Source organism: Lytechinus variegatus, chromosome 1 (genome assembly GCF_018143015.1).
Source record: "Lytechinus variegatus isolate NC3 chromosome 1, Lvar_3.0, whole genome shotgun sequence".
Taxonomy (NCBI): Eukaryota; Metazoa; Echinodermata; class Echinoidea; order Temnopleuroida; family Toxopneustidae; genus Lytechinus; species Lytechinus variegatus.
The window spans coordinates 43,930,906-43,942,049 of record NC_054740.1 but is presented as its reverse complement, the minus strand read 5'-3'; the positions used below and the strand labels follow the sequence as shown (position 1 = coordinate 43,942,049).

The window sequence follows — 11,144 nt, the reverse complement described above, 5'->3', positions numbered from 1 at the left end:
CTTGTGGACCTCAGAAGTGTGTTCGTGAGAGTCAGAGTAATGTTATGGTACCTGTTACAAGCAAGAAGGCGAGATATGCTAAGACTTGGTTAAAAGGGCATTCCTCTTCTTTTTGTCCTTTTACAATTTAAAAGTCATATGTACCCTCCCTTCTCCACCTCCATTTCCCAGCCCAACCTCCCTCTCTCTCTGTCTCACTTCCTGGATTGTAGCCTATTCAAAACTTAACTGCCAAGTGACCGGTGGCTGATGGTCATTATTTTATTGAATGATTACCAAGAAATTTAATTATTATGATGATTAATGAAATAATTAATTGAAAAAAAACCGAATGTGTGATTGATCACATTGCACATTGAATGAGCTGATTTACTGATAAATTGTTGATTAAATGATAGGAAAAAGTCGATGCCCCAATTCAGAATTAATCATTAAATCAACATTCTCCTCTGGACTTTGCGTACATGACAATAGCCATCAGTCTCTCAACAGGAGGGGAGGGCGGGAAAGAAGGAGAGGCGGGGGCTGAATGTTCTCTTGAACCTTATTCCATCAACCTACTTCTCCTACCTAAGTCCTATCTCACCTCCAATTCTCCCGACTCCCATGAAAACATTGTTGAGATCCACATGATAAAGTTGAAATGCTGCCAAAAAAGTGAAATCTGTGTTCACTCATGCATTAAAGTTCAATTTAATAAGTCATAAAATTTGCTTAAGCAACCAAAACTGGTCACGGTTGATCATCACAACGCCCTTAACTTTGCAAGTTCGAAAGGATTCGCCTCTCAAAAACTGACATAAATTGGAAGGCTAATTCCAGCCCACCCTAAAGTTCATACCCTTTGTTTCAGTGGACAGTGCTCGCTCAAGCATGAATAGTTTTTCAACTTTTTGGTGTCATTTGAAAGTTGACTTTATTGGCTTTCCATATCTATAAGTCTTTTTCTCCAAAGTGCTACATTTTTTTATTTGGCAGCCATTTCAAAAGTGTATAGTATATAGAAGACCATGAACACGAATAAAACGGCCGATTTGTTCCCCCATTTCAGAAACATCTGTCTGGCCCAGACGGTTCCTGATGAGTACGGCGTCGGGTTCGAAGACGGTTTCACGGTGGCCGACATCGGTGATGATGTCGATCTAAAAAGTGAAATGGATCTTGAATTGGAGAAGGAAGAGCAGGCCCGTGAGAACATCTCCAGGATCTTAAACGAGCTTATAGCTGGTTACGACAAGAACCTTAGACCTAATATACGAGGTAATAGCTCCGCCCCTCTTTCTCTATTCTTCGTCTTTTTTATTCTTATCCTTCTTCTACTTCTGCCCCTCCCTCCCCCTCCTCCCTGCTCCTCTTTCTCCTCCTCTTCCTTCCTATTCTTCAGATTAATGAAAGAATGTCTTGATGCAATATATTCCCTCGACTTTTTTATTTATTTATTCATTTTTATTTTTTTGGGGGGGGTCACTGTCGTTAACACCTTGCAATCATGACCGTTTACAGTAAACGTTCGAATAGTCTCTATTACGACTACAGAGTATCTCTCGTAAAATCAAGATGTCATAATATTATTGATCGCCCTATATGCACAGCGGAAGTGTATCGTTGTAGCCACGACGAGTCGTATCCCCCTATGGGGCGATGGATACGCTGACAAGCGCTTTAAAATCAGTACCTATGATGTTTCGGCATCCATTTCGCCTCCGCCGTGGGGATTGACGGGAAAGTGGACCTTTTGCTTCAAAAACACACTTGGATCTCGATCAGTGAAAGTTACACCAATGCCTCGTTTAGCGTTCGATCGAGGTTTTCTGCATACCTTAATCTTTTGGTTTCCAAGTTCGTGTTACTCCCCTACCTAAAATGGCCCTTTACAAGTGCGTAATAGTATCGAGATGATATTCCCGCACTTTTCAAGAGAGTGTTTCATTATCCCGTGTCATTATGTTTCTCTTCTTATCTCGCTTTCCTTCAGTTTATGCCTGTCCCAATCATTATGTCTCACTTTCCCCGTCTCCCTTTTTTTATTCGTTGTCCTCTTTTTTTGTAATAATGTGCTCCTTCTCCCTCTATTTCCCTCCTTCTTTTCCCAAATATGTATTTTTTTCATAGATAGGACAACTCACTACTCTCTTTCCATCTCACATCATACTCATGGTATTACTTTTGTGTATCTTTCTGGGAGTATGATATTTTCTTCATAATTTGTCCATCGATCCTAGCTATACGTATACTCATCTGTCTTTCTATTTACCTACCTATCCATCTTTCTATCTATCTACCCTTTGATTTTTGTTCTCCTTTTCTGATCCTCGTCTTACTTAACACAAAACGGCTTTATCATTCATGAAGACGCGACTTTCTACAATGTTATAACTTTACCAATGCAAGTGTTGTTTTTTTTAAAGGAGAATGAAACCATTGGAACAAGATAGCTTGTGTGAAAACAGAAAAATAAAAAAAAACAGATCAACAAAAGTTTGAGAAAAATCGGACAAATAACGAGAAAGTTATGAGCATTTGAATATTGCGATCACTAATGCTATGGAGATAGCAAATTGGCAATGCGACAAAGATGTGTGATGTCACTTGTGAACAACTCTCCCCATTACTTTAGTATATATTTCACTTGAATTGCCTCTTTTATCACATCTATCCATAGATCATGTGCTCTTTCTACATGAGGGCATGTAATACATATTTTTTAAGAATACATCATGGATAGAGAGTTTGTATCATCATAAGAAAAAGCAAAAAGACACATTTTGAGGGTATTTTATAGTCCACCAAAGGGAAAGTTGTTCATCAGTGACATCACACATCCTTGTCGCATTGCAAATTGGAGGATCTCCATAGCATTAGTGATTGTAATATTAAAATGCTCATAACTTTCTCATTATTTGTCCGATTTTTCTCAAACTTTCTTTATTCTTATTCTTTGATTTTTCTGTTTCTACCCAAGCCTATTTGTTCCAAAGGTTTCATTCCCCTTTAAGGTGTCCTTGGCGAATAATATGCATGTTGCAACGTATGTCCGTTAACGTGTAACCAAAGTAAGTAGCGCCATGTTACAATGGTATTGTATGAAGTTTGGGTTTCCGTGAAGAAGAACACGTTTTCGATCCTCGGATGACTCTTAACACGAAAAAAGTATCTCTGTGAAATCTGTTGATTTATAAATCTAACAGGATTCATTTAAATGCTCGTATTCGGCTTACTTGCTTACTTAACATGCTTAAGCAAAATGTGTTTTACGTATGCTAATATTCGAAAGCGTTTTACTATAAGACTTTTTAACAGGACTAAGTCTATTCACAGTTCAATTTCACGCAATCAAATCAATAATAAGACAAAACATAATATTTCTTTATCGACGCGTTATTTACGTTGTATGATAAAGAATGATTACCCAAATTTTATGCCACAAGTTCGAGATTTAAAATATGTCGATAAGTCTCACATATTAATAGCGTGACAAACTACTTGTATATGTTGCATTGATGTTGTTAGTTTTCAATTTTCGTCTGGGTAATTCCTTATTTGCATTAAAAACAAGATTGCATTCATTAATACCAGAATCCAGCTGAAGCAATTTTGACATGCAATTTTGAAAAAAAAAAATAAGAGACCTAAACAATACAGCTCATGAACAGTTAGGCGACGCTTCGTTGTAGACTGGTCCATTGGAAACAATATTTTTTGGGGTTAACATCTCGGTCAGAAGAGGGGGTGGTTTCACAAGATTGTTAGAATAGAAACAAAATGGAACAATAAAGGGCTAATATTTTGGGTAGGTTTTATCAAACAGGTTATGCTCTCTCTACAATTATCCCGTTTGCTTGCCTTTCTTTATCAGTAATTATCCTTCTAACCATGTTTATCAGAGAAAGGGGCGTTGCTTCTATTGCCAAATACATGGATGCAATTGGGTATACCCGCAATGAAACGGAGCTGGAAAAGGGTATAAATGCTATGGCAACCACCTTGTGGTAATATTACACATTACTGAACTGCACTTTAACAGAAAACATTACTATATACCTACCTCAATCTTCCAATCCATTGCCCAACCAAAACCTACCTTATTTATTTTCAATATAAGAAGCACATATTTGGTAGCCTGAGCATCGATCCCCTATTGTTTTCTTTCATGCATCTGTTTCACCCAGTCTCGAACATCTAATATTTTCTCAGTTAGCCTCAATGAACCAAAGTTAACGAATTATTGATTGCTGTTCCAATTCACAGATATAGGGCACGATATAGGAGCCCCGGGGCCAACTCTAACATATCTAAAGTATAAATTTCGCCGGCAGTGTCTTAGAAATGTAAGAAGTATTGTGGTGATCACTGAGACATATTGTAGTAAGAAACACCACTGTCTTAGCTAATGTACTCACCGTACTCTATAGCAATGGACTTTGCATGACCAAAGTCCTGCTAATTTGACAAACTACGTCATTTGAAAGAGGAATAAATTGAATAAAGTTATCTTTTTGTATCTGTAGTCCGATATTGAAAAAAAATTGGACCATAATAAAATCATGTTCTATTTCGCAGAAAATATGATAGATTTTCATCAGATAGCCGATCGACAATGAACAAGTAAAGAATACTGAATGCCCACTCGTCTCTGGGTGCTGCTTCAATAGAGTCCTTGTCTTTCAATTTGATAATGTTGGTTATGCATTAAGACCCACAAACTTTTCTCGATAATCATCTTACATATCCTCTTACGAGACTGACATCAATAAGTGTATACATTGTGATTTTCATTCGACACCTTCAAATTGTAAGCAAGCCTCTAAAACAGGGCGATCGTATAGTCTACCCCTATTCATTCAGATTCATGTAATGACAATATTAACTCACTGAAATACGGAATTTGAGAAAGCATTATGGAGAGGGTGAGAATAAGGTAAACCAAGAAGAATGATCATGTTGCACCGTTACATAGTATGTTCAACATGTTTAGATATTGAGATTTCCGTCGCTGCTCTATCGAAAGAAAATCAGCATTTTCGAGATATCATTGATTTTTATATTTGGTTATACACAATGTCATATTCTGTCGTGTGTATCACTAACATCTATTTTATGCATTCAAGAAAAGCTAATAAATGGGTCTCGGGATCCCACTCATGTTTGGCTACAAATTCATTTTCTCTCTCGTCTAGAGTGGACAAGCAGCGAATTCTTGTCGTCATGTAATATTTAAACAACATATTTCCCGCAGGCATCTCCCGTGATAAAGAATACAGAGACAATTGTATGCTTTTAATCAAGTTAAAAGCACTTTTAGGAGACACGAAAAGAATGAGTGGAAGGACGAGTAGAATTGAAAGATTTCATTTGGCTGGTGTCAGTAACTCCTTTCTTTAATGCAATATCTGTCTCATCCCGCCCCTCTCCTCTGTCTCTCTGTCTCTTTCTTTCTCCATAATCGACATATTTCATTTTTATACTTTCCTCGCCTTCTTCCCCCTTCTTATATGCCCTTTCGTTCTATATACCTCAACCTCTCAGTAAAATGCACGTTAGAATAAAGTTAACATGGTAAAATCACGAGATGAAAAATTAACTTTGACATCAATATAATGTGTTGTCATAATATGGTGAGCATTATTTAGTGAGGGAAATATGATTGATTACCCTATGCCGCATTTTTGTTTTTGTTCTGTGTGTTTTTTCTCCAAGAGATTAATATTGCAAAGTTTTTCATGATCAAGACACACCTCTTAAAGAGATTAAAAGATGATCGACTATAAAAAAAAATGAAGAGCGCGTGAAGATGACAAGGAGTGAAAATCAAGATGGCGGAATGGATGTTCGATCGCGGTCTTTTGAGAGGCAAATTGCAGTGCAAACAAGCGACTATTTAATCAGCCAACGGTCGTCAGAAAACGTCGTTCATTCTAGAACGACTTGGAAGGTCTGAGATACCATCTGACTCACACACACACACCCACACTCACATTCACTCGGAAGAGTACAAATAGTCATGTGGATGCCTTTACACTCATGCCCTTTTAACTTCAAATCCACCTGAGGTCAGACCAAGGTCTGTGTGACACGTGTCCTGCGACAAAAGATTTGCAGCATGGAGCTATTCGTGATTGCAGGTAATATCACTGGATACTAAACACCTGAGTACCATCACAGTTCTAACAACTAGAGCCGATAGATAGTAACCTACTTATCATAATCGAGATAATTGGAGGTTTACTAATAATGATGACAATGATAAGGGTATATTTACCCAGGTTAGCCACGTCAGTTCCAAAAACTGTTCTCCCAGCTGGCCCCGCTACTATTACCCCGGCTCTAGCTCGGCTACTTATAGGCGCTAAAGCATTCAAGGAATTTCTTCCTACCGGGTACCCATTCACCTCATCTGGGTTGGGTGCAGCACAATGTAGGTAAATTTCTTGCAGAAGGAAAACGAGGCTAGGAATCGAACCCACGTCCTTCCGATTGGAAGAAGACAGGCATAACCACTAGACCACGACGCCCCCACGAGCTATTAGTTGAACGTGCACTCAACCCCGTCAGGAAATATGATAAAAGGACAAAATAATGTAAAATTATACAAATTATGTAAACACCATGCAACGTCAACGACCACTACAATCGCAAACAATAACAATATTGGTAGCAGAAGCATGGGTTGTCGCTTCTGTGTATTGCGTTATTCTCATTATGTCAACTTTAAATTAGAATGTGCTCCCCTTCCATATCAAAGTGCAAACTGGTTTGATCATTTCCTTCTGAAGCATAAAATTTCCTTTTGCTAAGATGAATGCGAATTTGTTTTTAAAAAATAGTGAAAATGAAAATACATAGCATGAAAAAAGAACATATAAAGGTTTAAAGTGATTTTGACACCAATTGATATCGATTAAAAGATAGGATGTGATTTTAAAGATAATAAAAGCTATCTACATAAGATATGAACACACATGGAGGAGTTAATGCGATAAAAACGCGCTTCAGTCATTAGGCCGTATTCTGAGCTCCGATTTAACTTCAACTGTGGTCGAATTTGTTGGTTTAAATATGAATGGCCTTAAGTGATAACTTTATAGTCGACAATTATTATCAGCACAAGTAACCAACGATTAAACATTGTTAGGCAATGATAACTAAATCAATTTTTTTACCCTATACCATTTTAAAAAGGAAATAGTAAACTATGAAATATTTATTATACATTTTTTTATTTGGCATCCTTGGCTTTCCATAATTCTAGCATATGCTCGAACAGGTTAATATAAAACCAGCGTTCAGCTGACCATTTCCTCAGTTTACTACCTTCAGGGCATAGGCCCACTGTGCCCTCACTTACCAAGACCCCCCCCCCCCCTTCGCACCCTCTCTCTCTCTCTCTCTCTATTCCACTCTGTTTTACCCACACAATTTTTCTCACGTAACCTCTCTGTTCTTCGTCATTTCTCATCTCTCCATTTTGCTCCTCCTAATTTTCTCAATCCATCTCTATCTCTCGGTGTCTCGCTAGAAAACGACTTAAGTTGTTATTGATCCTCCAACCGGAGGGATTGTGCGAGGCTTTTTTTTTCTTTTGAAAATGGATATCATCCCATCTTTCTCCTACTGCCTCGTCGCCTCAGAAACATTGTTGAATTTGTAAATATCGCTAATGTGATTGTTTGCCTTTTGTAGCAAGTGATAATGTTACGAGAATTAAAACCTTTGGGTGTCAGTATAGCCATTGTAGTGAGAGGTTGAGGAATGTCGCGAGGAGGAGTTGAGAAGAAAAAAAAGTTTTTGTAGTGATGGTACAGACGAAGGCTCTCTATGGAGAATAGAGGTGGCACCGATTTGTCCGAGATAATGAATACAGCTTTATTCCCTACAAAAATCTGGCGTGGAACTTTAATCTAAAAGTTAGAAAATATATTTGTTCAATTTATTATGAGAACACTTTCTATGCTTTTTGCATAAAGATTTTTTATTATAGAATTATGATTGAATTTAATGTTGTGTTTTAGAAGGTTTCAGATTCTCTTACACCCTTTGAAAATTAACATGTTCTTCATATGTTTTTCTTTTCCAAAGGGACTTTCTATTCTTAATTAATATTAATCCAATCAATATTTTATAGTTCAAAATATAAATCGGAAATATAAATACTCAGAAAATTCATTTTTCCGAATTTACCGCGGGCCAGATCGACGATGCTCTATCCCTTTTATCGTTGAACGCCAAACAGGGAAGCAGCAAATCCAATATTTTAACGTCTTATGATGGTCCTGCTTGCCTTACCAGCTGCGTTTGACATAATTGACTACAGAGCCATGCTGAATCGTATCCAGGACAACTTTGGAATTGGTTGAATGGCCCTGGAACTCGTTAAGTCTTATCTAGATGACCGAAGAAGCCGTGTTCTCGTGTTTGGCCAGTTTTCCAGACCACATTTATTGCATAATGGCATTCCGCAAGGTTCCTTCATCGGACCACTGTTGTTTACACTCTTTGTTCGTTCGATCGGAGATAATATACTTCGGTCCCATGGTGTTTTTAATTTCCATAGGTATGCAGATGAAATTCGGATGTAAACCATACTTTCTACCAAACTGACCCAGTATAGTAGTTGACACTTCTGTTCACAAACTCAGCTGCTGTATCACTGAAATTTATGACTGGATGCAGTCAACATGGTGAAGAAAGCTCAAACTCATTTACGCAAAGACTGACTTCTTGCTTCTGCTTTCGCCACATCATCTATTATCTAATCTCATGAAGGATGTAAGACTGACAAGCAATGAGAAATATTTCCAGCTAAATAAGTGTATTCGCAATCTCGGAATAACATTTGAACCTTCTGTGAATCTCAGCCATCAACTCTCTTTGGTCTGCAATAATGTCAAGTATCACCTTTTAAACCTCTATAAGGTGGGAAGTTTCATTCATAAGCAAACATGCTATGCTGCTGTCAAGTCTCTTGCTTTTTCTAGACTGGACTACTGCATAATTCTCTTCAGTGTTCTTAGCCAGAAGAACTTCGAGACTACAGAACTCGGTTGCTAGGCGTGTCTTCTCCACTCCACTTCGGACTCGCTCTAAACCTCTCTGACTGCAACTCCATGTTTGCCCGAGAGACAGAGGATAGCCTTCAAAATTTTGCTGCGAGTCTTGAAGTCTCTCAGTCACCAAAGTCCGGAATACATTTTTAATCATGATAACGTTCCAATTCGTCGTTTTCAAGTCCGTAATACTCGTTCATTATCATCAATATACCTTATTTAGCACATTTTCAAGAGACCTGCATGTGAAATGTCCTTCCCTGCAGTTGCTACAAAACTGTGGAATCACTTACCTGCTGCAGTGAAGACGGCCTCTTCGGTTGAACAGTTTCAGAAAACCATTAAATCCCATCTATTTTGTTAAGAGGATGATGAATTGCATGGACTTATGCTTAGCTGATCAGTCTAAGGTGTTTAAACATTGTTGAAGTGGCCAAATCATAGAATAGTGAGTGTGCAACACTTTGTAATCGAAAGGAAAAGGCACTATTATCAAATGATTATTGGATTGGATTGAAAATATACATTTTTTTACTTCTTCTGCTCTAATTTGTTTCAGTTTTACTGAGGTCTCCCAAGAAGCCAGAACTAAAAAATTGATTCATTTTTCGTCAAGTCCACCTATATCATTCTTATATTACATATCTATCCACAGATCGAGAATGTCCCATTACCCTTTTCCTCCCCAATCTCAGTCCTACAGAAAGAACAAACTATACAGGCCTATGATCTACTATACACTGTTAAAAACTGTGTTTTTACAGAGGAAAAAAAATTGGAAAAAGCAATAACAGAATCATTCTGTAAATTCATAAAACAGGAATTTTTCTGCAATTTAACAAAACAGGTCTGTTTAAAAGGGGGAAAAGCTGTTTTATTTATAAGTAAAAAGATTACATACACCAAATACCAATTTCCTGTAAGATTACGCAATCTGGTAAGTTTACAGGTGTTCTCGAGACTCTGCTGCAGGAACTCCTTTATGTTAAGGATACATTTTCAAACAGTGTAGGGTGACTTGAATTTATTGCAGGTTTGAATTCACACCTTCTCTTAGATAGATAAGGTAGATTAAGCATAAAGAAGGCGTATATTATATTCCATTGACACTGGTTCCAATGAGGACAAATAAAAAGGGGTTCGGCTTAAAAATCCGCACTCCTATTCCCTGATTCCGAAACAAGTCCCCTCATCGCTCCGCTGGCTCAACACATTCTTGCTGTAATGGTTCATCAGTTTTTGATTGAACAGAATTGACGGAACATGGAGCTGTCCGTATTTACTTTAACCCCAGTAAGGACTTGTACGACTATATTGCAGATTAAGTGAGATCCCGAATGGCAATTCACTACAATTTGTATCCAACACTTCGAGAAAATTGGATGAGACAGCTTTATGCCGTGGTAGGCATGTAGATCTATGTCAATGACGCGACTGAATCGAGAAGGGGGTGTATTGGAATATTATGTTTTGCGTCGATCCTTTACCCCCCCCCCCTCTCTCTCTCTCTCTGCTTGATTTTTCTCTCTCTCCCTTCCTTTCTCTGACCCCATCTCTCTCTCTCTGTTCTTACCCCCCCCCCCTCACCTTGTTTACCTCGCACGATTACAAAAAGTGATTGAAGTTATTTTCTAGTCAGCATATAGGCTACCAAACAAAATGAAAATTCACAGCTCCCGATCGCCGTATTTTTTTTTCAAGAGATATGTTCATCCTGTTCAAACTATTGTGATCAAAGTTAACCTCTATAACAATATCGGATTTGACTTTGCGGCATATCTAACCTGTCTTTTTTGTTTTACTCATTGCGCTACTGATAGGAGCATCAGGAGAAGTAGTAGTTGTAATAGCAGTAGTAGAAGAGGTTGTACATGTAGTAGTAGTTGTAGAAGTAGTAGTAGTAGTAGTTGTAGTAGTATTCATTGTTGTAGAAGAATTGCTAGTAGTATTCAGAGTAATATGCGATTCAGTCTCAGTATAAGTTTATATGTCCCCCACATTTTCTCTCGTCCCCCCCCCTCTCTCTCTCTCCCACACCTTCATGCCATTTATGTATTGCTTTATCCTTAAATACCCCCCCCCCCCTCCAACCACCACAGC

General features: G+C 38.0%; 1 protein-coding gene across 1 annotated transcript in view; it reads left to right on the top strand.

Moving 5' to 3' along the window:
* The first annotated feature begins 1,055 nt into the window (after positions 1–1,055).
* The window catches only part of LOC121414920 (gamma-aminobutyric acid receptor subunit alpha-5-like), a 41,020-nt gene continuing 30,931 nt past the window's right edge, over positions 1,056–11,144 (top strand). Inside the window, exon 1 of the mRNA XM_041607970.1 lies at positions 1,056–1,260. Within this exon, the coding sequence (XP_041463904.1) occupies positions 1,155–1,260 (106 nt within the window). The 5' untranslated portion in view covers positions 1,056–1,154. The remainder of the gene's footprint in view (positions 1,261–11,144) is intronic.